This window comes from Homalodisca vitripennis, chromosome 4, assembly GCF_021130785.1.
Source record: "Homalodisca vitripennis isolate AUS2020 chromosome 4, UT_GWSS_2.1, whole genome shotgun sequence".
Classification (NCBI taxonomy): Eukaryota; Metazoa; Arthropoda; class Insecta; order Hemiptera; family Cicadellidae; genus Homalodisca; species Homalodisca vitripennis.
In genome coordinates this window covers 85,847,509-85,873,534 of record NC_060210.1, presented here as the reverse complement: position 1 = coordinate 85,873,534, position 26,026 = coordinate 85,847,509, and the positions used below count along the sequence as shown (strand labels likewise).

General features: G+C 32.6%; 1 protein-coding gene across 1 annotated transcript; it reads right to left on the bottom strand.

The window, feature by feature from the left end:
* Positions 1 to 9,174: 9,174 nt before the first annotated feature.
* On the bottom strand, positions 9,175 to 16,191 carry LOC124361073. Its single transcript, XM_046815108.1, has 2 exons — positions 15,801 to 16,191; positions 9,175 to 9,561 (listed from the first exon to the last, which is right to left on the bottom strand). Exons 1-2 carry the CDS (start codon positions 16,189 to 16,191, stop codon positions 9,248 to 9,250), a joined length of 705 nt encoding a protein of 234 aa, XP_046671064.1. The 3' UTR covers positions 9,175 to 9,247.
* Between the last annotated feature and the right edge of the window lie 9,835 nt (positions 16,192 to 26,026).

Below are 26,026 nucleotides of genomic sequence, written 5' to 3'. Positions count from 1 at the left end.
AGTTAGTGAAACGCGATCGATGGTCAAGATACAAACAGTAAGTCTTTATTATACTATAAGTACTAATGTACTGTGCATGTACTGATTCTTTACAATTATATTTATAAAAAGAATGTTTGGGCCAGTTATAAATTTACTTCTAAGAAAATAGTGGATTATTTTCATACGTTTTAATGTTAAAAAATGTTGAACCTCTGAATTTTGTAATATTTTATTATTATATGATTGAATTAATATCCATACTAACTACAATTAATAGCTTCTTAAAACTAACCTTTTTTCATATATTATATGTCCTTGCCAATCATGTCCTTCTTAAGAAAACTCATACGTATCATATACAAAAATATATTTCGTACGTTTACGTATAGAGACATTATTTTTTTAAGTTAATAAAGCTGCTTAAATAAAAAAAACATGATTACGAATTCATTTAAACTTATTTAATGGTAAAAACTGTTATAAATAATTCTTTGTTATAAAAATAAAACTCCACATTACTAATAAAATATGCCTTAATCTGTATTTAGTTGTTGTTTAAGATTAACGTTGTTAATTACATTGTTGACGTTATTGAATGTTGCACAACTTGATCATTTGAATGCTTATAGATGTATTTACGTTAATAGCTTTTATGGTATTATTATATTTATTGTTTTACTATAGTTATTGTTGTTATTATCGTTATTGATATTACTTTTAATACACTATATTTCGTTTGGACTTGGATGCCTCTTGTGCACGATCGCTAGTTGTAGTGCATGATTGTCTCACTATTAATTGCTTTTCTTTTCTCACTAACTATTGCTTAACTGTAATGGATAGTGTTATAAACTTAAGTGTATTATAAATATAGATAGGTTGCTTTGAAAGAGCCGTTGGCCGGGCTATGTATTTTCTAGTTCAGTTTAAAATCTTATATAAGTCGATCGCATTTTCTACCAATACTTAAGCCTTAATCTGTTTGAACTCTTCCTAATTCTGTTCCATTCGAATCTTACATAGGTTGGAGGATGGAGGTCAAAATAAGGGGGAAACTATTACAAGTTTCTTAATTTATTGTTTGCCATTAATAGAAGAAAGAAGGGAGTATGCTATTGAGAAGCAAAGAATTTCGGAATAAGATATCTGTAGCTGGATTCTCCCTAATATCCCTACTCTAGGATATAATAAAGTGGTCTTTGTTGAATTCTCTATGATATTCTTATGATACAAGACTCGAGAATGCCATACCAAGTCCCGGTAACAAGTCTCGCTGAGGTTGAGTGCAATTTTCAAGTTTAGCTCATTTCATTGTAAAAGGCTGCCAATTATAGTAACAAGTCATATTTTAAAATTCCATTTGAATATGTTGGTTTTCTTTACAAATTTATTAATTATGATATTGTCTCATTGCCACTAGGGTAACTCATAACACAAATGTTCTTCCAAAATGGTCTGCCAAATCTCATGGAGTAACAATTGAGCTCAGTGAGTCTATATAGAAATTAAGCTTCATGTAAAATCTCAAGTCTATAGGTATGTTCGTTGTCGATATATCGTGCGGACAGATAGACAGAAATGACCCTTCAAACTTTTTTTAGTTTTACTTCATATAACACATATTTTCGTAACCCAATAACTTGTTACTGGTTAGTATAAGTTACATCCGATGTTCTTGGAATTAAATTCTTGGTGGATTGATAACCTAATTGGCACGCGTATTAATTATTTCTCTCGAGAACTTTGTAGCTGCTGACCTTGCTACCGAAGCAACACCTCGCGCGCCTTGTCCTTAAGTAAAAATTTATATTTTCGTATCATAAGTTAGCCCTTTCGTGCGAGACATATAATTTGAATGTAATGTAAAGTAAAGTTATAACTTGTAAAGTAACTTACCTTTAATGTGTTTTATTTGCCAGATCAACTTGGATAATATTTTTGGCGATGTCCTTCTGACGAGACCACGTTGTCGTGATTATAAGTTGTCTCGATAAATGGCTAATACCGTCACGATTTTGATTTTAGGCGAGTTACAGCTCGCTCTTCGAGCTCACTTTCTTGAGTTCAAGCCCAGTTACTTCATGTTTTAGACTTGACTTCATGTTCAGTCTACTAATCTTCCTCTTTTCCGACTACAGCTGCATTGTCGAGCCAAGAATACTAACTCCCGCGTTTGTGAGACAAGTTCATCGTAAATAGAAGTTATTTTTAAAGTTGTAATAATTATTTTTTTTATAATTTAATGGAAGGTACAATCCATAGAACATTGGAAAATTTAGGCCATCCCATGGTATCATATTTTACTTCATTCATACTCTATTTGGCAGCAACTTGGTAATATTTTATTTTATTTTACCAAGTGGTGTTTTTACGTTTATTTTCCAATATTAAACATATACGTAAACTTCGAATTTCGAGTATTCATTACTACGACCTCAGCGGTATCCAACTCCATGCGTATTGTCCATTCGGTACAAACTTATAGGGCTACTTTCAACTGTATTACTACAATACAACTGTTGTGTTTCTTCAATGACAAAATACAGGAAAATCTCCTGTACTTGGTTACTTAGCTCGCTGCCGTCTTTTGTCGACAAACTCGATTATTTTTATAAAGCCGTACATTGCTGTATCGTTCGTATTATATATTGTGATTGTAAAAAAATTACATAATGTAGGCTAAGTAGTAAATGTTTTATTATTGATAGGAAAAGCTTTGCAGGTTACAGCAGTGTAGTAGTTATTTATTTATTTATTCCTACAACGGAATTACACCAGTAGTACATTGAAATAAGTAAAAAAAGAGTGAAAACTTACTCTTAAAAGAATTAAAGAACTGAGATGGTCTGATATTAGTGACCATGATTCGTTGTTAGGTACTTGATAACATTGACGATGTAATTAAGAAAATATTGAAAATAACACACATTAGATCATGATCTAAACCCACTGATAATGCATACTCACCATTTATGGATACTTATATGGAATTATTAAAAAATATTGCTTATTAACTTATGTGTTCACCTTTTTGATAATTATTTAGACGCGCGCGCGCGTGCGTGCGTGTGTGTGTTTGTGTGCGTGTGTGTGTGTGTGTGTGTGTGTGTGTGTGTGTGTGTGTGTGTGTAATATAATTATAATTGTATATATACTATTATACATATATAATAGTATATATATATATATATATATATATATATATATATATATATATATATAAACATGTATATATGAATTTATAGCAACATAAATACATTTAAATGTATGTTGATTAATTGTGTAGTCACAATAATTGCAAAAAATATACTTTTGTTATTTGCCTTAGTTAGTTAGTCTTAATCAATGAAAATATTCAAGATTTTTATTTAAGAAATAATTTTAATTTAACTAATTCCCAACATACATCAAAGCCGATATATTTCCCCCATATATTACCTAGTTATAAACAAATTTTATAACTAGGTAACTTTCACTTTTTCCGATATATCTTACGGTTCCAAGTTAGCAGGCATTCAAAATTTGGAAAAGGAATGGTTAGATATAAATTATTATGTATTATAGTGCAAAACAAATAAATGTTTTAGTATTCTCAAGTCATTTACAATAATTTAAGCACAAAAGAGTTTTTTATATCACATATGGTTTCCAGATAGAACGTACGAAGTTTTAACTCGTATACAACATCGCGAGGGTAATTTAAACACGATAACTGCCGTAGATCGTAAAAGATTCAGAACAAACCTGGTATATAGACAGTATTCGTACACAGCTTTGATGAGATCGTTAGTCAGTCTTAACCAATAACACTTTTTGTGATGGTAGCCATTCACATTCAAGCAAAACTTTAACTAATCTAATTGCCACCATAGGTCCAAACCAATACATTTTTAACGTATATTATGTAATAAACAGCATGTTTTTGGCTATTCAAAGTTTGGATAAAGATTTATTATACTCATATATCACTAATTATACATTACAGCGCAAAATAAGAAAAAAGTATTGTAAATAAAATAAATCCACGTTTTTTAATGCATATGATTTTAACGATTTTTGTGTAGTAATTTTTCAAAATTTTGAACTTTCTAAACAATAGTAAGTGTTGGATTATATTAACATCTCAACATTGAGGGTCATTTTTCCATCATTTTGTGCTAATCAAACATGTAAACCGATAATTCATCTTCAATTTGACATTTAGAGTTACAGCCGCATGTTAAATCGACCTTTCTTTCGACTGATCCGGTAGGGATATCTTTATTGGAGATCTGACCAGTTAAACTATTAATTATTTTTCACAGCTAAGGTTAATCATATTATTAATATTTTATTTAAATTGTTAGATAGAATTCGTTTTATTAATTGATTCAATGTGGTTATTTAGGTCATTATGCAATTTAATATTTGTAATAAATGTACTGTAACAACGACTTATTTTACTGATGTTAATGTTTTAAAGATTATTAGTTTTATTTGTACTAGCTGGCGCTATCCATGGACTCATTTGATGTATTATATCTCTATAATAACCTGTCTTTAAACGGTTTAAACACTGCCCTCAACCTTTTGTGTAGAAACATTGACAGTGTAAGATAAAATAACTTATTAAAAACAACTTATTTACATTATCTCTATAATTCTCGATCCAGTTTGATCTCTTTAACTGATAATTTACTCAATCGTAATTGATAGTACTTTCTTACTATTTTTTATCTGAGTAAGTTATTAGGAATCATTCAATTCCCTGGAAACATCTAATAAATGAGTGCTATTATACAATTATCAGTGATATCACACATGACACACTTAAAACAATATAGTATAATTTAAATTCTAATAAAAAGCTGATAAATAGAAGTACGTTATGTTTTCTTCATTCATTGCATGAACCAGTACATGATACTGACCAGTTAATGTTAAATAAATCATTTTATAGTAGGACTACCAAGTAATATTTATATTTAAAATCTTCTATTTAAATGTCATTATGTCTTACGTTTTAAGATATTTAAGATAATTTCAATTAAAACTGTATTTTCGGACAGTTTTAATTTTATTCAAGCAAAACCGGTTTGGTATAATATTTATTTATTTGAATATTCAAAAGTTAACGAATTCTAATTGAACTGTAATCTATTATAACATAATATAAAATACAATTATGTATTTCATTTTGCTGGTTGTTATGAATTTTAATGTGTTTTCATGTTATGTATTTGTTTCTATATAACACGAAAACCTCTTGAACGTAAGTGTTGTTGAATGTGCAGATAATTAATTATATCCTGGAATTCTAAATAAACCAATTTGCTCTTAGAAAATTAAAATTTCATTCGAAGATTTTTTTATTAGTATTATCTAATTCCAAAAGAGACTTATCGATACGTTTCTTACATGTTTAAGATATATTTTCGGATTTATGGCCGGCGGTAAAAACCATTTTCTGTAATATTTATGGAATTTTTATAGACGTTTTATACATTGATCTGAAAATGACGATTCAATTAACCAATTTAAATCGAATATGAAAAGTAAAAGCAAAGCTTTAATGGCATAAACAGTGAAGTAAACGATTGTATATTATTTTTTATATTGGACGGGAATATCTAAATTTGACATTCTTAATAAACCAGGATCGGTGTAAACACATTTTGAGTCTACGGGAGAAACCTTTTGAGTGAAAACCGCTATTAACAACATTCTTTTGAGAGTGTTATGAGTGAAAAATCCTTTAAAAAACTGGTAGTTGTGCTTTTTTGGCAATGCTCCCATTTTTAAAACCTTATTTCACTCAAAACATAAAGGGTAAAAGTCTAAACTTGAAATAGATTTACTTGAATAATATTTTTATCCATCAATTTGGTTGCGCGTTAGCGAATATTTTTACATTGGTCTGAAGGATAACCACAAATGTTTATAATGTATAATGTTATACAGTATTTATAAAAGTTATCGTAAAATCCTAGTTTTCTAGTTATTGTACTTTGAGCATTGTCCAGCGCAATCATTATATGCTTCAGATGTTACTGTTCTGAAAAATCTTCGCGCCAAGTCGTGTGGCATATTCTTAACTTAGAGTACGATTGAATTCTATGAAGGTTTATGTCATTTTATGCAATATCTGACTAGGATGTCGTTCATTACTTACAAACAGTAAAGGGGTGGGTCCAGAGTGGCATTAGTTTCCGTGTCGTGATTATAGGGAATCTTTTAATCCTTTTTTGGATTTAATTAGGTCAATGCAGTTTTTGTGGACAATGGTATGAACAATGACAAACATAATGACTTCGAGAAAACGAATATGGTCTCAAAACTTCTGGTAGTACCGAAGCCAATTATGTGCTTGTGATCTGCCGTACTTATCTTTTGTAAGATAATGCCTGAAGAAAAGCAACGGATTGAAGAGCTACGCCACAAGAAAGGGTAGGAGTAATCCTACCCACTGTAAAGTGGAGAGGGACCTACAAGAAAAAATATTTAAAAAATCTTAACCATTAATAAACAGATAAATTAAACCCGTGTTTTTGGAATAGTACCTTGATGCCTCTAGTACATACCCGACAGTCACGAAGCTTGAAGTAGGTGGAAGGAAGAGGACGATATCAGAAAAGAAATCCCACAATCACAAAGGAATAAGTTTGGGGACCTTTGGGATGGGGAGAGATGAACTGGAGTTTGGAATTGAAAGTACAAGAGTACAAAGAAAGAATATGCAAGATGAGTGAAATAATATCTACTAGTAAAGAGTACGTGGAAATAAGTCCGCAAGCCATGATAACAGTCAGTTGTTTCTGTCATTGGGTGGAGAATGGAAACTACTTCTTTGGCCTAACTCATGTACATCCCAACATTCCTGAGTAATGTTATACCGTAGCTACGGCATTATGCCGCGCGCTAATAATACAATAGCCGGTAGTAAAGTGCGTATCGTTTGTGTCGGTTCCGGTCCTTGCTCCCTGGTGTAGAATAATTCCGGATCATTCGTAGGATAGCCAGCAGGCCAGTGGTCTTCGAAAATTATTTTTATGTTCAGATATACATCACCGCAACCCATTTTAAAATTTGTATATTTAGTCGCATGATTACTTGTCTTTTCCACGTTTTACACTCCTAACCTCATGTAGCACGTCTATAGTTTACATCGCCTTGAAATTTCGTCTAAATTTGTCGATTTAAAAGTATCAATTTGAAGTTAATACATTTTTTGAAAATCTGTTATTTTATCTTTAAAAAAATGGGAGTGCCGATTGCCAATCTGTTTCAGACGTTAGACTTTGGACCTGACCTATAGATGGCGTAGATTCAAATCCTGTCTGTACCCTAGTGCAAAATCAATATGTGGTTATATTAAATTCATAAACATCTATTAAGGATAGTTTCTTATTAACTTTCTTCTGTAACAGATAAAAGTCTACAGTAGATATTAGTACTTCTTAGAATAATTATTTGACTCCTTCAATAAATCCAATCGCATAAAATTTTACTATCAGACAAATACATAAGGCTCTGGTTGACGAATGCTTAGTTATTTTGTAATTGTATTTTATTGTACATCTTTGCTAAGTGATATAGATGCATATGATATTTTATTAAACACTGGTGCTATTGGTTTTGCTTTGATATATAAAATAATTTCTTCTTTCTGAAGAATGATTTTTAATTCTAAACCTAAACCGTTTAAATTCTCTGAACATTCAAATTTGTAATCCCAATATACATTTAATTATATCAAAATGCGCATGAAATTGAAAAGAGTTTTTGCGTGGACCGGGAGCCACATGTATTACAACATTCCAATTTAGACGGTGCTTTACGTTAAAATACCGTAGTATGTAGAAGTGATGTTATTATTCATATGTAACTCGTTGAAGGATCTTGGGTTATAGGGCTCTTCAAATAGCTTAGGCTACATTATTCAAGAAAAACTAAAAATAATCAAGTACTTGTTTAAATATTTTGTTCTAGAATAAAATATTTGAGTAATCATGCCATATAACTGCACCCATCCATACTGTAGCTCACTGGCCTGTGATTAAATTTTATCCAGGATAGATAGTGCAATAATTTTGATTATACGAGTGTGTAAAAGTTTTACAGAAATTTTCCATTAAGATTGTAACTAACTGATTGTATCTTTCTAGATATCCCATTATTCTCTACATCCTATTTAAAGCTGTTTGGTAGTTGAAAAATATATACTCATTGCTCTCAAGTTTTATTAATATTTAATAAGGTGTACAAGGGATAAGGGCGTTAACAAAACGTTTTCTTTCATATAATATCATATTTTCAAGTTTCCAGTATGACATAGATAAGACGTTGTACTCCAGCTCATGAATCATTGATAACACAAATAAATAAATCGTAATTTATTATAAATATTTGTTTTACCTAACTGTTAGTGTTCTTCAAGCTACTTCGGCTTTATTGTTCTTCAAGCTATATCGGTTGTGTTATATTTCACAACCATAGTTTCAATTGATTGATATTTTATGAAAATAAATAGCCAAAATCCACTTTATTTTAATTTACAGTGTCATAAAACTCTGAGGCAGGAGGGAAAATAAAATACATGGACGGTATTGTAAAATTTTCTATTTCAGGAACATATAAATATTGTATGAGGTAAAATAAATAAAACATAAATAAAACACATTGCTCTATGACTATCAAATATTCTAATCTATTTACAGTGTAATCTATTTAAGTTTGAACAGCAAAGGTATAAATAAAATATCTGTATTTACAAGCATTAATAATGTCTAGAAATTAATATCAACAATGTAATGCCCTTATTACTAAATGTATAGATCTAAAACAAACAATATATAGTTAATTTTTTCCTCAAATAAAGAAAATCCTCTAGTAGAGTTTGTTCTTTCTTCATAATCGTGTCCATGATAGTAAATATTTAACAATAAAATAAGAAAAATAAAACAATTGTTTTAACTACTCCTGACTGGTTGATAATGATTATTTGATACACCAATAAGTATTATTTAATTTTGAGGATTTTTAAAATTTGAGACCTTCTGTGGTAATATTTAGAGATGAAAATTAAAAATATGACTAGTTTTAAATGTCTAAATGTACGCTTCATAGGTATTGATGAGAAATATTGCACAAAAACTTACATCAGTGGTTGTTTGACTCATCAAATCAACCAACATTAAAATTCTTCAAATAACAATTGTAAATGGATGACAACAATTCTAACAACCCATTTGAAGTAATACTGTAGGGTAAATTGATCATGTGACGGCTAAGCCCCCGACGTCTGGGGTTTGTACGCCCGATAGGCTAGTTCCTGAGCCTCCTCAGCAGCGCTTCGTCCCCAACCGCCGCCTCCGTGGTGGTCACCGCCTGCGTAGACTACCTGAGGATGACTCTCCCCTCCACCCCCTCCAACCAGCTTCTTCAGTCCGATAATTGCTGATAGTAGAAGCGCCACTTTGCCTATCAGCAGTGCTTTGCCTGCTATCAGCGCGATCTTCCCCATAGCCATCTGCAGCATCATCCCTCCCATCGCCACGGCAGCCATCATCATCATCCCGCCCTTGTCCTTCTTCTTACGACCTGCTGAAAACAGTTTGTATATTATTGAAACTGAATATGTAGAAATTTTTATAAATGTTCTTACTAAAATATTTCAATAACCTTATTAATTTGGTTTATAATATACATTACATATTATGCGTGTAATACAGAAAATTAAAAAAATATTTATTACAGATAACAATTAATTATACAACAGCTACTTAAATCTATGAAACTAAAAAAAATAAGCAACGTAAGTAGAAAAAGAGCAAGTGGCAACAGTATGAGTTTTAGGCAGAGGATGATTGATTCTCTACACACTTGCTGCGTTATTAAGGAGTCGACAGTTTCTTGTTAAAATCATGCTGTGTGTATGATAACTCTTAATATCAAACTGCTATAGACTTGTAACCTGATTTTTACATAGGCTATACGTTTAAGAAAGACCTTTATTGGTTTCAAAGTCAAATTATATTTAAAATCCGTTTAAAACGTTCCGTCGGGTTTTTCAATGTTACTAAACAACGTTTTACTATAAAAAAGAAATATGTACAATGGTTTTCAATAGTTTCATTTGATGATTTACTACCTAACAGGTAAAATTAAACAAATACAGTTAAATGATAGTAGAACCTACTAATATGGCGTATACATATATGACGACGTCACATTTATTAAAGAATTACAGGAAGGACTGATTCATTATGTGGTAATCACTAGGGCCTTGGGTTCACCGGCCAGCTATTAATAACGATATGTTTATAGTAAAAGAGCAATAGTAGAGTTACATCACAATAGTAATGTTTTACTGTCATGTAACAAAAATATTAATCCTACCACCACACATTTATCGTCAACTTTGTTCATTCGTGGAAATGTTCAGTCCCATTCTGACTTTTTAAATTCAAATTCAGACTTTTCCTAGCGACATATCATGAGGTTATCCTTTCAAATTTCAAAAATTAATTGTGTACGCTAACTTAACTGCTGTAGTAATTTATTATTTTTAAGTGTTATAAATATTGAAGTCAAGGAGTAACCTTTAAGAAAATAATTTGTTTTGTATATTTCTAAATTAACAATTTGGTTCTAAATTTGATCAATAAACTTCACGATATTTGAAAAGTTAATATATCAATTATTATAATTTAAGAAAGGTGAATTGAGGATTAGATGGTTCTGAGTTATTTTACAATAAGAATAATATCGTAATGATATAAATGTGATATGTATTAATCAAACCGTTTTCATAAATTACTCATTTCATTAGACCACATATTTATTCAGTAGATAGTGACCAAGTATGTTATTCAATAGAGAGGTGCTTTAATGCATTAAAATGCACACTACCTCAAAAGCACCATGAAACAGTCTAAAATTAAAACGCGGCCGATGCGGCTCCAAATGCAGCAGCACCTGAAGCATGACAGGACCGTGAAAGTCTCGAGGCCGAGGTCTGTTGGTCAAGTCTACAACATTACCGAGTTCTGCCGACCGTGCCGCGTCTGCCTACTTATCATATCATTGTCAACATTAGCTAACTGTCTCCTATTGTTCCTCCACCGTGCGTTTGGTGCAAAATCATCGTACTCTTCACTGTGGGTCGAGCCCTAAATGAGTCACGCATATGTAGAAATCATGAGCGTTTTCTGTTGAGCAAAGAACTGAAAGAATCGATGGTATTTTATGACATATTGGTTCTCCACAGTGCTTCTATGCATTATTATATGTTATAGGTACCTTCGTTTGAAGTTTTTTACTGTCGATGGATAATGTTGAAAGAATAATAAGATTTTGGACATTTCATCGTTATAAGTTAAAAAACCATATAACACTACGTTTCGAGGTTTGAAATCTAACCTCTTCTTCAGGTGTAACATGGCCCTAAATTTGTGGCACTGGACCGCCACTCAAAGTTAAAATAATTATTAAGTCATACCAAACGACCTGCAAGACCTAAATCTATACAAGAGAGAATGAACCAATTGTTTCACTCTCGTTAGTTCGGATGAGACGTTTTTGCGCTCTTGACCCCTGTCCAGTCTCATCGCTTGGGTTAATTCTCTCCACTCATCTTGTACTGCGTAGTAATTATTTTAAATTTGAGCGGCAGTTTATTGCCACAATGTTTAGTTTTTTATATTTTAGGGTATTTTATTGCAACTGAAGAAGAGGGTAAATTTAAGTCATTGGAACTTGGAGTTATATATTTTGGTAACATCTAACGATGTCAAATATCCGAAATAATATTATGTGCATATCTTGTTTGATTATTTGCGAACGCTATCATTGAAATGAAATAAATATAATTAATGATGTTTGCTCATATATTTAGTACATAATGTATTATAAAAAATAATGGAAACTTATGTTACAGCGAACTTTTACAGTCAGTGGAGACAATGTTGCTTCTCAGGGTGGATATACTATGGCGATAGACTACTATAATTGGTATATCGTACTTTAGAGGGTGAGTATATATTGTTGAGTATTTAACATTTTCTTAATTGTTTAAAATGTTCACGTCCTTTGTTTACAGATACCAGCGGAGTACCAAAACACTTTGCTTATGAATGTTAACTGCTATATAGTATTTGTGTGAAATACTATTTTAAATTAAATATTTCGTTTTCAAAATCGCAGTTAGCTAAAAGTAAAGTACATTTTAAATGATAAAATCTGTTTATTTTTTTTATTTTTGTTAGTAGTGTTTTTCATATTTCAACATGTAAATTGACGGTCAAAGAAGTTTATTTAATTTCAAAATTTATTTTTTGTTTCATGACGAAATGTACCACTTTGGTGAAGTAATTGAATGTAAGTACAATAAATTATGTTTAATATTGATTGTAAGAGTATCAAAATCATATGTATATGGCTATGTATATCATAATACATGTATACATAAAATTAAAATACATATATGAAAATCTCAAAGGCCCCATTAATTTAACAGATGTAAAGCAGCTATTAAGTATCAACCAATTATTTAACTGTTAGTACATTTTTCTAATTACAAATCAATCGTTATAGATATTATTGTAACACACTTTTAATAACCGATAATGTGTGGAATCTTGTTTGTAAGAGTAATTTTATACGGATTGCATTTAATATATTTAACAACTAAATTAATATATTATTTATATTTAAAAAATATTTACTTTCCAATCAGTTTTTCTTTAATAATAAATCTCAATATCATATCAAAGATAATTCACAACACATTATCAAATAAGGGATGAACTGTGATTAGGGAGGAATTTCAGGGGGGGAGGGGGATGGTAGAGGCAGTAAATAAATAATAAGAGTTTTAGTATTGCATTACTATCGATTATTTTTTTCAAAAGAGTCCTTAATGAACAATTCAAGAACTTCGGAAAATAACGCCTTACACGTAAAATGTAAGACAATTTGTTTATAATAGTTATTGCCTGTATAAATTACTGAGGCTTATGAAAATATTTTTGATCGAGGTAGAGTAAGTAGTTCAGCCAACTTGGTTACAGAATGAACGTCTCGGTATTTTTTAAAAGTAAAAAAACTATATTAGTAATTAAAATTGATAAATTAATATTTAATGTTAACTTATTTTTAACTACATTATGGGGGGATGGTCTATACCCTTTTGGTGGAATTTTCATAGATATTTAATAACGCGGTTGAATTTGAAAACGAAACTACTATAATAAGTACATTTAAATTTTTAAATACGGAGTGTTTAGAAAATTGGCACGATCTTTATCCCATAACTAATTAGTTAAAACATATCTTTAAATGTGTCTCTATTAAGTCAACAAATTTTAAATATAGTCTTAGATAATTCTTTCTTATTCCAATTTTGGTGTTTAACTAACTATCGCGTTATGATTGATTATGCATTAAAAGGGTGGGTTCACTTAAATAATCGAAAACTAATCAATCAAGGATTTTTTCTGAGTTGGCATACTAAGAAAAATTATAATCTGTTTTGTCGAAATGAGGTAAAAGATTTTTAATTTAAAATATAAAGATTGTTTTAAAGTTTACTATTGCCGTTTTTTCACCTACTTAAATAAAGAAATCACCAAAAGAAAATCTTTAAACGGATGTGTGAAAATATAGATATATTCGTTTTAATGTGTCATATATCATAAGAAACGAGTAAATGAATGTTATGTTTTGTTCACATATGCATTTAAAATGTTCCATTGTCATGTATAACGTTATTTAAAACAAGAATACTTATATGTTATTAAACTCTTAGTAATTGAATTAGAAACACGTTTCCACCAAACAGATGGAAGTCTTTAACTGAAAACATTAAAATATAATTTGCAGTTTAAACCCTGTGATTAATAATGGTGCAAATCATTTAGGATTTGCAGTTTTATAGGGGCATTTGCCCTTTTTACATAGGCTCTTCTTTATTTTGCAATAAACTGAAACATAAAAAATAAAAATTCTAGCGAAGATATTCAGATTGAGCACGTTTAGCACATTATTAATACAGCACTCTAAGACCTATTAAATTTACTTTAATCTATTGTCACAATTAATTTACAAAACTGCCTCTTTAAGTCCTAAAAATATTTATTAATTGCAGTAAATATTATAAAGATACCCACCGGAGTTAATCTATTTTTAATATTAAACATGTCTCAATCACCACATCATTATTTACTGTAATTTACTTTATTCAACCTTCTTCATACGTTCTATACGTACTTTAATTGTTCTATAAACGTTCTATAATTGAGTGCTATGAACAGCACAACTTATTTTTTGATATTTTCCAAACTTTTAGTTCTCTTTTCCTTTATTTAATGAGTTTTATGAATGTATGTTCATTGTTCTAGTTCGAGTAAACTAGTTTAGATAGTAATCTGTTATAATATTTACTTCTTGTACTGTAAATTTATTTTTTACTACAATCAGTAAGATTTTACAATACGGAAATTATGTCTCTGTTGATGCCTCTGGTTTACTAGCAAGCTTCATTGAGTCACCTATAATAATACAGTGAAACGAACTCGAAGAAGTAATGAAAATAAAATATATAACTGGAGGCGTTAAAGCATAGGAAACAATTTGATCTAGCTGTCACGGATAATAAAGCAGCTTAGTCATTTCAGACGTTCCAATCATTGATCATTAAAGACAGTTTTCTATTATTTCATTCCAAGCTTTTTGTCCTATTCAGTTCTAACATTTAATAATGGCGGATGTTTTATTGACCATTATTTTAAAATCAGGGAAATATGTTTTTACTCAATCAGAAATTAAATATTTATTTAAGTATTAGCCACACAAATGCGATTTTTAAAACCATTTTTGATAAGAGTTACATACTATGACTTTTTGCAAAAACTTTTATGAAATAAATTTTAATATAAAATAAAAATATTTTCTAGACAAAATCACAAATAGAGATTTAAATTAGATTATTAGGTTATTAGATATTAGTCTATTGGGTAGAAGCACCTTTATAAAATATCGCATTTTTCCAATAAATGGAAATCTATTAATGTAATATTATATCACCTAAAGCTTTATATTTATACATGTCCATACAGACCTACTAGTTCAGTATGGGTATATTCTACGAAGTTTATGTTCAAAATAACATTTCAAAGTCCCACAATAGTTTAATAGTTTGATTTCGTAAATACGTTAAAAACCAATAATTTATTATAAATTATTATTACTGGTAGTTTTGAAACTTTCTATTTTATTAAAGGGTATACAGCATGCACTAGAGCAACAAATTACAATGAAAAGCTGTTGTTTAAGTTAGCCTACTGAATAAATATATGTTCAGCTATAATTTTAATAATTTTCTTAATCGATCACTAAAGGTGGATCGCTCGTAAACATTACAGACTAAATCATAATTAAATAATACATTATATCATATTAAAATTAAGGTGCTTATATGATTGAAATCTTTACAAATTTTCATTATTTTATTATGTTTAATTTTTCGCAATTTACTCCATAAGCAGATTGGATACATGCACCGTGTAAGAAAAAACGTCTCCTTCATCATGGTCTACACGTATGAAGGTCTTTGTATTACATATGCTTGCTCATTACTGATATTGTACTGTTTCTAAGAGTTAATAAAAACTCAACGCTGTTACTTGCACCCAAGCTAAGATTAGCAAGTTTAAACGTATTTAAAAAGATATTGGACTATTGAAGAGTCAATAAATTTGTTGATTTACATTGCTATTAAGATTCTTCTAGATAAATTTGTAAAGTATAGAAATATACGAAACTGTTTTACTAGAATTTACCTTCGAGAACATCAGCTGGCATAGAGAGCTGGATCGTCCTGGTATCTAAGTACCTGCTGACTCGGTCTTCCAGCATCTCATCAAGAACAGCGCTCTTTTTCTGCTGATCTCTAGGAAGCGACGCTTCTAGTTCCCCTTCTGTCCTGAGCGTGGGCGGTGGTACTTCATGGGCCTTGGGATCCTTGGTGATTGTGATGTAGTTGGAGATGGGTAGAGTGTCCATAGACAGAGCTCTGTCAAGGAGCCCCACAGCCTTCATCTTGAGGCAGCTGTATACGTCGGCGTCATCCCCACACTTTTCCACGACGCGATAGAACAGCTTTAGACTGCTGAGGTCCGAATCGGCGAGGACCACCGCAAGGTAGCATACTAGGACCAGTGTTGTTTTCATGTCTGGGTGACGCTCACTACGCCGGATGCGTCACACGGCTTGTTATATAGGATTCATACTGACACCTGGGGGATCTGGAGCATAACCAATCACGGGCCCCCTCTTCTGCAATGCTACCGTGCACTTGAACATTGAACTCGGCTCGAATATGTATAAAAAAGAAACGTCATTGCTACTGGTGGATATTGTGCCCCCACCTTTCCCCTTCCTGTCACTATCCCTTTCCTTCTAGGCGCTTTTCCCTCCGTGACCAACGTTTTTACTGGAGCATATTTAAAACTCACCGCCGAATCTCTGATGCATTCCGACCTGTCTGCGGGTTTCACCTCGCACAATGACCGGTGCGCGACTATTACTTTCGTGAATATATCAATAAGGTTTTTGGGCCAAAAGTGGGAGAACGAACTTATTTTCCTTTATGACCTAATAGGGTAAGGGTACTTTTTATTTTGACAAGAAAAGATTAATTATTCTAAAGTCTAATTTAATATATAGAAATTGCACCTAGTAAATTTATATTTATATATTTTATTCAATGAGTACCATGTAACGACGTCATATCTGTACTTTTATAAATATTATGAAGCATTATAAATGTTAGAACTGGTCATAGTGTTGCTAGTTATAATTTCAGACTAAATTAAAATAGATAATTATTTCATTTCCATTGAAAATTTATAAAATAATATTACTAGACGCTATTAATATTGAAGTAAAATTTACTGGAAAAACCATCCTCTCCAGATTTATTGTACAATACCGATTTTTTTAACTCCTAATAATTTACTAAAAACAGTTATAATCTATAAGTGCAGTTAGTTGTAGAATGTATTAGCGCTTGGTTCTCTGTGATATAAGAAACCTGGAGAATTATAACTATTACATGATAATCAGTCAATCAATATTTATTGCGGAGACATGATTTATATGTATAGCAAATATCAATTTACAAGATTCAGAACTAAATTCTGTGCATTCTCACCACCATCATATTCAAAACACCGACGAAGTCAATCACCTAATTGGGCGATGTCTCTGACAAACGTCACAAATTCGGTAACATTAAAATGTTTGGGACGCTAAAAAGCGTGCTAATAATGACATATTTTTAAATCTATTGATAATTATAATATTAACACTGTTACGTATTTTTGAGTTTTTATCTAATATTGCTTCGAATTCGCATAATAATTTACTTATGTTATATGCAATAATTATGATATGTAAAATCATACAACTTTACATCTCCTCGTATGACACCTGAAATTAAAGCAGCTTGACAACTTTACAAAGAAGGTCCAAAAATAGGGAAACAAGTGAAATGGCGTTGGCCCGTAAAAGCCATGTAGGTTTATTCATTTTATGTAATTTAATTAATACTACTATTTTAGATATGTGATGCATTGATGTCACTCACATTAAAATTTATTCAGTTTCATCTTGTCTGTAAAAACGCTGTCGTTCATTAGTGATTATAATATGATTAAAAGTTTGGTTTTAACTGGCTAATGTGCCGAAATATTCACTTAATGCAAATATTAATTTCTTTTCTTATTGCTTAGGCTACTCCAAACTAATATGACGATTGGATTACATTAGCTACAACATAATAATGTATTACGTAACAACAAATCTTCCTGTTCTTCTATAACTTTTTTCCAGTTTCTCTCACATTTGCGTTTGGAACTGGGAGTTGTTCCAATATACTAAAACATGAACTGTCAACAGTTAATACAAGATAAATCTATATTCGCATAAGAAACTCTCTTGGAAAGACAGAGTTTACAAATCATGCAGCCTAATATTCCAGTGCCAAGTCTACACAGATCATTTAATTTTTAATATGGGCCAATGTTTAATTTTTGGCATATTGGCTGAGCTTCCGTACGTGTTAACACATCTTCCAGTAAAAAAAGATGAAACACCATTTTTTTTAATTAGCTTGATATAAACACAATATTATAGGTAAACGAAATTTTCAAGCTTTTAATCAAACCAACCAACTCTACCAAATACCTTCGTTACATTATGCATATAACGTATCCACAAATGTCGCACGTTTGTCGTTCCTAATATGCTTTTTTTTAATATGGCTGTTCACGTTTCTCTCATTACTACTTTGGTTATGTGTAAGATCAATTTAAAAATCACCAAATTTTATTTTTCTCATTAGTATGTGTTTCTTTCGGTTTAAGAGGTACAATAATCTACTTTTAAGATCGAACAAGTATTACGATAGTTCAACCAAAGGCCTTTAGCTCGATTTTGAAATGCTCTGTCAATAACTAGCGTATATTAAAATATATGATTTTCAGTCCCTTATAAGGTATCAAGCTTAATCATTTTTGAACAGGTTTCACTTTAAAAGATACCAACACGTCTAAATTCCCATTAGCATATACTAGCAACAGCCATGATAATGGAAATTTCCAACTCTTACTTCATACTTACGCTCTCGTTTCCTATGAATGTAGGATGTTATTGAATAAATTTAAGTCTAACGAAGGAAATTTTTTTTATTACAGACCATACAAGCAAATTGTAATTTTTGGAACTTTACAACCTTTAGGGTTTGCACTATTACAAATTAGTTAGTAAAGATAACTATGTATTTCAAATTTTTCCCACACAATCCCACATGACGTAAATTTAAAAATTTCGATTACAACCTCACGACCTCTTTTTAGCCTAACATTTACGTAAGAAACAAAGCATTTTTCATGAGGAATTTTAAAAATAAATGCTTGGACCACTGCAACGAATGAATACTTACCAGTATAAACAAACAAATACCTCCCACTTTAATTGCATCACCGTGGTGGTCATTGAGTGTTGGAATTTGTTCAGTATTGGATGAGCGATGTCAAATGAAATTAAAGGTTTTTAATTTTTGCTCAGTCTCAGTTTGTCGGATGGGAACAACTTGGACAGGGGAACGCGGAACACCGAGTTAGACGCATGCGCAGACGCAAGTGACTATCAGATTACTCCCACATGTTATTAGACGTGCACCAGATGCTCTCTCGGCTAATGGTAGGTCCGACATGCTCGTCTCTCTCTGCTCCCTAATGTTAGACCTCTACCGTAGAAAGCATGACACATATCCGGAATGGTGCTTGTCTCCCGAATGTCACCTCGAATCCTACTCGCGCTAGGTAGATTCCAAACAGCAGCTCTTAAGCAGTATACGAGTATTAATATCTTTATACAGTTTTGATAATAACTTGTATTATTATGAATTACCAACTTGAAATCTTAACTCGTAAAACATATTGCTAGTGAATAATCCTGAGAGCAATTCAAAACATTTGTATTAAAATCCACTTAGAAAACATAACTTTGTTTAAATTTTATACTGAGTATATGATACTGGTTTGGGAAACCAACCAAACCAATGATAGTTTCAGCCCATCATTTATAACATTTTGGTGAACATTTTGGTGAACGGAATTTAACAGATGCTTGGCCGCAACGACCTCTTGAGTGTCTACTAGGTATCTAGATTTGAGAATGACACGTTTAGCAAGTTTTCCGTGGTGAGGAGCACCACGATGGGAGTATTTAGGGTACCCTTCAGAATGCTGGACAAATCGTACACAGTAGTCTCCTCTATATCCAGCATAAGCCTTTGTTTACAGAAGCGAAATGTTCAGCCTTCGTAGCTACTACTTCAAGAGTGTCTACTAGGTATCTAGATTTGAGAATGACACGTTTAGCAAGTTTTCCGTGGTGAGGAGCACCACGATGGGAGTATTTAGGGTACAGAATGCTGGACAAATCGTACACAGTAGTCTCCTCTATATCCAGCATAAGCCTTTACAGAAGCGAAATGTTCAGCCTTCGTAGCTACTACTTCAAGAGTGTCTACTAGGTATCTAGATTTGAGAATGACACTTTAGCAAGTTTTCTGTGGTGAGGAGCACCATGATGGGAGTATTCAGGGTACCCTTCAGAATGCTGGACAAATCGTACACAGTAGTCTCCTCCGTATCCTGCATAAGCTTTGTCTTGGTTACAGAAGCGAAATGTTCAGCCTTCGTAGCTACTACTTCAAGAGTGTCTACTAGGTATCTAGATTTGAGAATGACACGTTTAGCAAGTTTTCTGTGGTGAGGAGCACCACGATGGGAGTATTCAGGGTACCCTTCAGAATGCTGGACAAATCGTACACAGTAGTCTCCTCCATATCCTGCATAAGCCTTTGTCTTGGTTACAGAAGCGAAATGTTCAGCCTTCGTAGCTACTACTTCAAGAGTGTCTACTAGGTATCTAGATTTGAGAATGACACGTTTAGCAAGTTTTCCGTGGTGAGGAGCACCACGATGGGAGTATTCAGGGTACCCTTCAGAATGCTGGACAAATCGTACACAGTAGTCTCCTCCATATCCTGCATAAGCCTTTGTCTTGGTTACAGAAGCGAAATGTTCAGCCTTCGTAGCTACTACTTCAAGAGTGTCTACTAGGTATCTAGATTTGAGAATGACACGTTTAGCAAGTTTTCCGTGGTGAGGAGCACCACGATGGGAGTATTCAGGGTACCCTTCAGAATGCTGGACAAATCGTACACAGTAGTCTCCTCCGTATCCTGCATAAGCCTTTGTCTTGGTTACAGAAGCGAAATGTTCAGCCTTCGTAGCTACTACTTCAAGAGTGTCTACTAGGTATCTAGATTTGAGAATGACACGTTTAGCAAGTTTTCCGTGGTGAGGAGCACCACGATGGGAGTATTCAGGGTACCCTTCAGAATGCTGGACAAATCGTACACAGTAGTCTCCTCCATATCCTGCATAAGCCTTTGTCTTGGTTACAGAAGCGAAATGTTCAGCCTTCGTAGCTACTACTTCAAGAGTGTCTACTAGGTATCTAGATTTGAGAATGACACGTTTAGCAAGTTTTCCGTGGTGAGGAGCACCACGATGGGAGTATTCAGGGTACCCTTCAGAATGCTGGACAAATCGTACACAGTAGTCTCCTCCATATCCTGCATAAGCCTTTGTCTTGGTTACAGAAGCGAAATGTTCAGCCTTCGTAGCTACTACTTCAAGAGTGTCTACTAGGTATCTAGATTTGAGAATGACACGTTTAGCAAGTTTTCCGTGGTGAGGAGCACCACGATGGGAGTATTCAGGGTACCCTTCAGAATGCTGGACAAATCGTACACAGTAGTCTCCACCGTATCCTGCATAAGCCTTTGTCTTGGTTACAGAAGCGAAATGTTCAGCCTTCGTAGCTACTACTTCAAGAGTGTCTGCGATGTGTCCGTCATGCAGGACGTTTGGGCTGGCGGTAGGATTGTGGTACCTCAATCAATTCTCCATGACAGCTGGGATGTTCTTCATTACCACTATAGCCATACATTCCTCCATAATCGTAACCGTGAAGCTATACGACTAGAGCAGCAAGATGGTAGCTCTTGGCCACTGCTACGATAATGCCTAACTGTAAGAAAAGTCGTTCGATTTCGTTATTGACATGCGTTATATCATTTATCACATTTCTACCGTTTAATAAGTACAAAACAAAAATTCGTGCATATCTCTGCCATGAAGTCATTAAAAAACCTATAGTTTTAAAATATAATTACATCAATTTGTGCGTCATTCTATCTAATATTACATTAAACATTATACTTGTATTTGTTACAAAGAAGGTGTTATGCCAGTGAACTGTGTGGTTTGTACTTGAATGTACTAATTACTAAGTACACATCGTAATAAGCACACTCTTGAAGTAGTAGCTACAAAGGCTGAACATTTCGTTCTGTAATAACTAAGTACTAAATTGTACTCAATTTAAAAATTTTAAAAAGTGGATGTGTAATTACTAAATATTCGTATTAGGGTTAATAGATTACTTTTGGAATAATTTGTTATGGACTAGCTAAATATGAGTTATAACAGAAAGACCCCATAAAGCGTTTATATTTGTTAAAACCTTTTATTTATTACTGTAAATAATAATTACAATTGTATAGTGTGTACAGTAAGTTTTTTTAAGTAAAATTAATATCTAGAATGAAATATAGGATTACGTACTCTACGTTTTATAATACAATTAGTATATTTGTAATCTAGGGCATGTGGGAAAAATCATATTGTAAATAACTGTTGTTTTTGTTGCCAATTTGCAACATATGAAACATTAAAAATGGGGCATTTTTGACTGAGAGAAGACTAGTTTTGAAAAACAAGTAAAATTAGATATTTTAACTTTTCAAATTGTTCAAAATAAAAATAGCGCCAAATAAACGAATTCTTACACTCGTATGTAACTTACACGAATACTTACAGTTACTAGAGTGTTCATAGTGACATATCTGTAATGCGTGACTGTAGCTCGGAAAGGCTGTATAAATACCTCCCTGAGTTGTACAAAAATCCAGTAAGGACTTCTTTTCTAAACTGCTTTACATTCCAGTGAGCCGTAATGTCCTCAGAACGAAAACGAGTAGCCTAGCCTATACCAATATCAGGACAAAACATTACTAAAGGTGCCAAACACTATGACTTTTTATGTTTCAATAAGCGTTATTCTCTTGATTTGCGTCTAATTATATTAAAAATTAATCTGTAAATTTCAAATAAATATTTAGATTGAAAAACACTATTGCAAGGGTACTAATATTTCAACCATCGGTTGACATTAGCCTGTTTTGTCAAATTACAGATAAATTAAGTCAACTTTAGAAGGGTAAGGTTTATAATATGAAAACAGTAAAACTCTAACCATTAGACTAAGGTCACAGGTCAACCGTGGTCACTGTGTATTCGTTTATTTCACACAATGTAAAATTTTAAAGTTCGTTACGTACTTAAATTCTAGTAAAAACTGTTTACTAAGAAGTGTTATGAAAATCGGTGTAAATGAGATTATAGTTAAAGTTCTTACGCTGGATAAAGACCAACCTCCCATCAAAATAAATCTGAATTGTTTTAGAACCCAACAACTTGTCTTCATAAATGTTGACAACAAAAATTAAAATAGCATTTCTCCAAAATTTAATGAAATGCAAAGTTTTAATGAAGCTGATAATATGTTCCATTATATACAAGGGTTCAATGAACACGTATGTGAGAAGATGTGTGGTAGGAAGTGGGTCATCCTGGTGCGTGTGATCCTTGCGTACAGATACGATGATTGTGGGAATGAGGCAATGACCTTGAATACTAACCAGCCATGGTTCATAATAGTATTCGGCCATACAACAATACCCAAACACAAATCCCTGTCATCTTCATTGAATTCTAGCTACTGTTTTCAATTACTTTTATATGGTTATTTTCTTTTTAAACCATTCACTTCCATATAACCCAAAATTTCGTGTATCTTTACTGACCTACGTTATTTTAGTACCAAATTAAAGCTAAATTGTTATTCCAACCAAATATCTGTGTTACTATTACCATAGTGGATTTAATATATCTAACTAAGTTAACTCAATTGAATATTACATTATTAAATATGTATAATTCAATTTATAGACGAACTACTCTTGTATCAGCTTGAACGTACTTCGATTGGAATCTGTTAGTGAGAAAGATCAAACATTACTAAGTCTAAGTTTATATTTGTATATCTAAGATTATCTACACTGTTAAAGTGATAAATACTCTGACTGCTCCGCTAGGATCAAATAATCAGGTTTCAACCCTGAAGCGTTTGTTTCTTAAAGATCCCTTTAAGATGTTCAGTGCCGCATTTCCCTATAGGCCCACTAGGCCCAGGCCTAGGGCGCAAAATTTTAGGGGGCGCATAAATTTTAAAGTACACAAAAGAAAAAAGTTGCGGCGGCGGGTGGTGTTGGCGCTCGGCGGGGCGGGTGGCCAAGGTCAACTAGGTCCGGGGTGCGACGTTGACTCATTCATTGGTTCATTGCTTTTATTTATTCAAAACACTCCTATATATATATATATATATATATATATATATATATATATATATATATTATATAATTACTGGAATAATTATAATTATATTATATTATTAAATTTACTGGATTTCTACGTCAATGTAATCAGAGTCCTCTGGGGGGGGGGGGGGGGGCGCTCTTTGGTCTGTAGGCCTAGGGGCGCCGAATTTGTAAATGCGGCCCTGAAGATGTTCAACAAAAAATAATTTCCGTACAACAGACTATAACATATCTGAAGTCACCAAATGTCCTTCAAGTAAACTTACATTGTTGAATTATAACGAAAAACTTTTAATCAAAACCTGTAAACAAACCGTTGACGTTATATATACGAGTTTGAGATGTTCTCCTCCTTGCAAAGGACTGCAATGGTAATACTATTCTTTTTTTTAACTAGAAAACGTACGGAATTCCACAAAATGTGACTTTCTCCCAGGATACTGATCCTCCGTTATACACTATAAAACGTGTAACCAAAGCATACCGATTCACACCACAATAAACATCAACCATGTACTATTCGGTACGTGAAACCACTCGATGTTTGTCCAGGACGATTAATTACTCCTTACTGATCAATGTATTACATATATAATAAAGTAAATAAATACAATTAATTATCTATGGTTATAACTCACATCTATACTGTTTGTAACTAAAGTTCTGCTACGTTCTCCAGATATCTATCTTCTTAGTTACGGTGGTTATCCATTGTGTAGAAGATAACTATTATGGACCAATCGCAATCCCACACGTCCTCCACAATGGCTACCTGGCAGACACTCATGAAGTAGCAGCTGCCACCTTGCTGTTTTAGCTACACAGTCCCAAGGTCACCATTATGAAGATAGCTATAACTATAGCTGTGGTGAAGAACACTCCAGCTATCATGGCGACTTGAGGTACTGCTGTCCCACTACTATCCCACACTTCCTGCATGACGGACCCATCGCAGACAGTCATAACATAGCAGCGGCCAAGGCTGAGCATTTTGCCGCCGAAGCCAAGGCCAAGGATCATGCGGGATAAGGACCAGACTACAACAGACGGTATGGAGAGCATTCTGAAGCGTACCATGGATACCCGCACCATAACGCTCCTTACCACGGACCCCTCACCAAGCCTAGAGATACCATTTATTTGTTGCATTCCGGCTAAATTTACCATCTGATGGTAGCAGTTGTAGCTGGAATACTCCAGATTTTGATCTTCACTGCTACCCACGAAAATCTTATGAAAATATTAAGATCATTGAAACACAAGTCTTAACACAAGTCGTTTATTAATAAACCTTTATTGAAGAATTTGTTTACCGTTAAAAAGTAGTAGTATGTAACGTGTGTTACTTGATTCGCTAATGATATATGAAACATTTATGTCTTTATGTCATTGCATTAGGCTACACATGTTACTACGTCACATGGTGAAATTTCACACTATTATACACGGTTTATACACTCTGAGATTTTTCGTTGCCATCATGGTTGCCGAATGGCTGGCCAATTTAAAAACATTTAATAATGCTCAGCCAAATCCTACGGTGCGGCGTAAAATTTACCATCATTAAACTCGATGTTGCTAATATAGAAATGACTTCATGCCAAATTTTAAGTTTATATATCAGTTCACTTTCAAGATATTGTTCAGAGACAATAAATATACACATTAATCAATAAATTGCAACAATAATTAAGTAAAACAATAAATGGCGAATAATAGTTTTGACCGTTTATATGAGTGCATTTTTATTGAACGAACAATAGTGTTTATAAACGCTACGCACAAATGTACATTAGTTATAAAATATGTCAGACTTTTAATCTTGGCATTTATTTTTGTCACAATTCATTAATTTTGAAAAGACCGAAGTAAATTCCAGTATTACTAGATAATTAAGCATATTAGGATAGCATAATACAAAAGAAA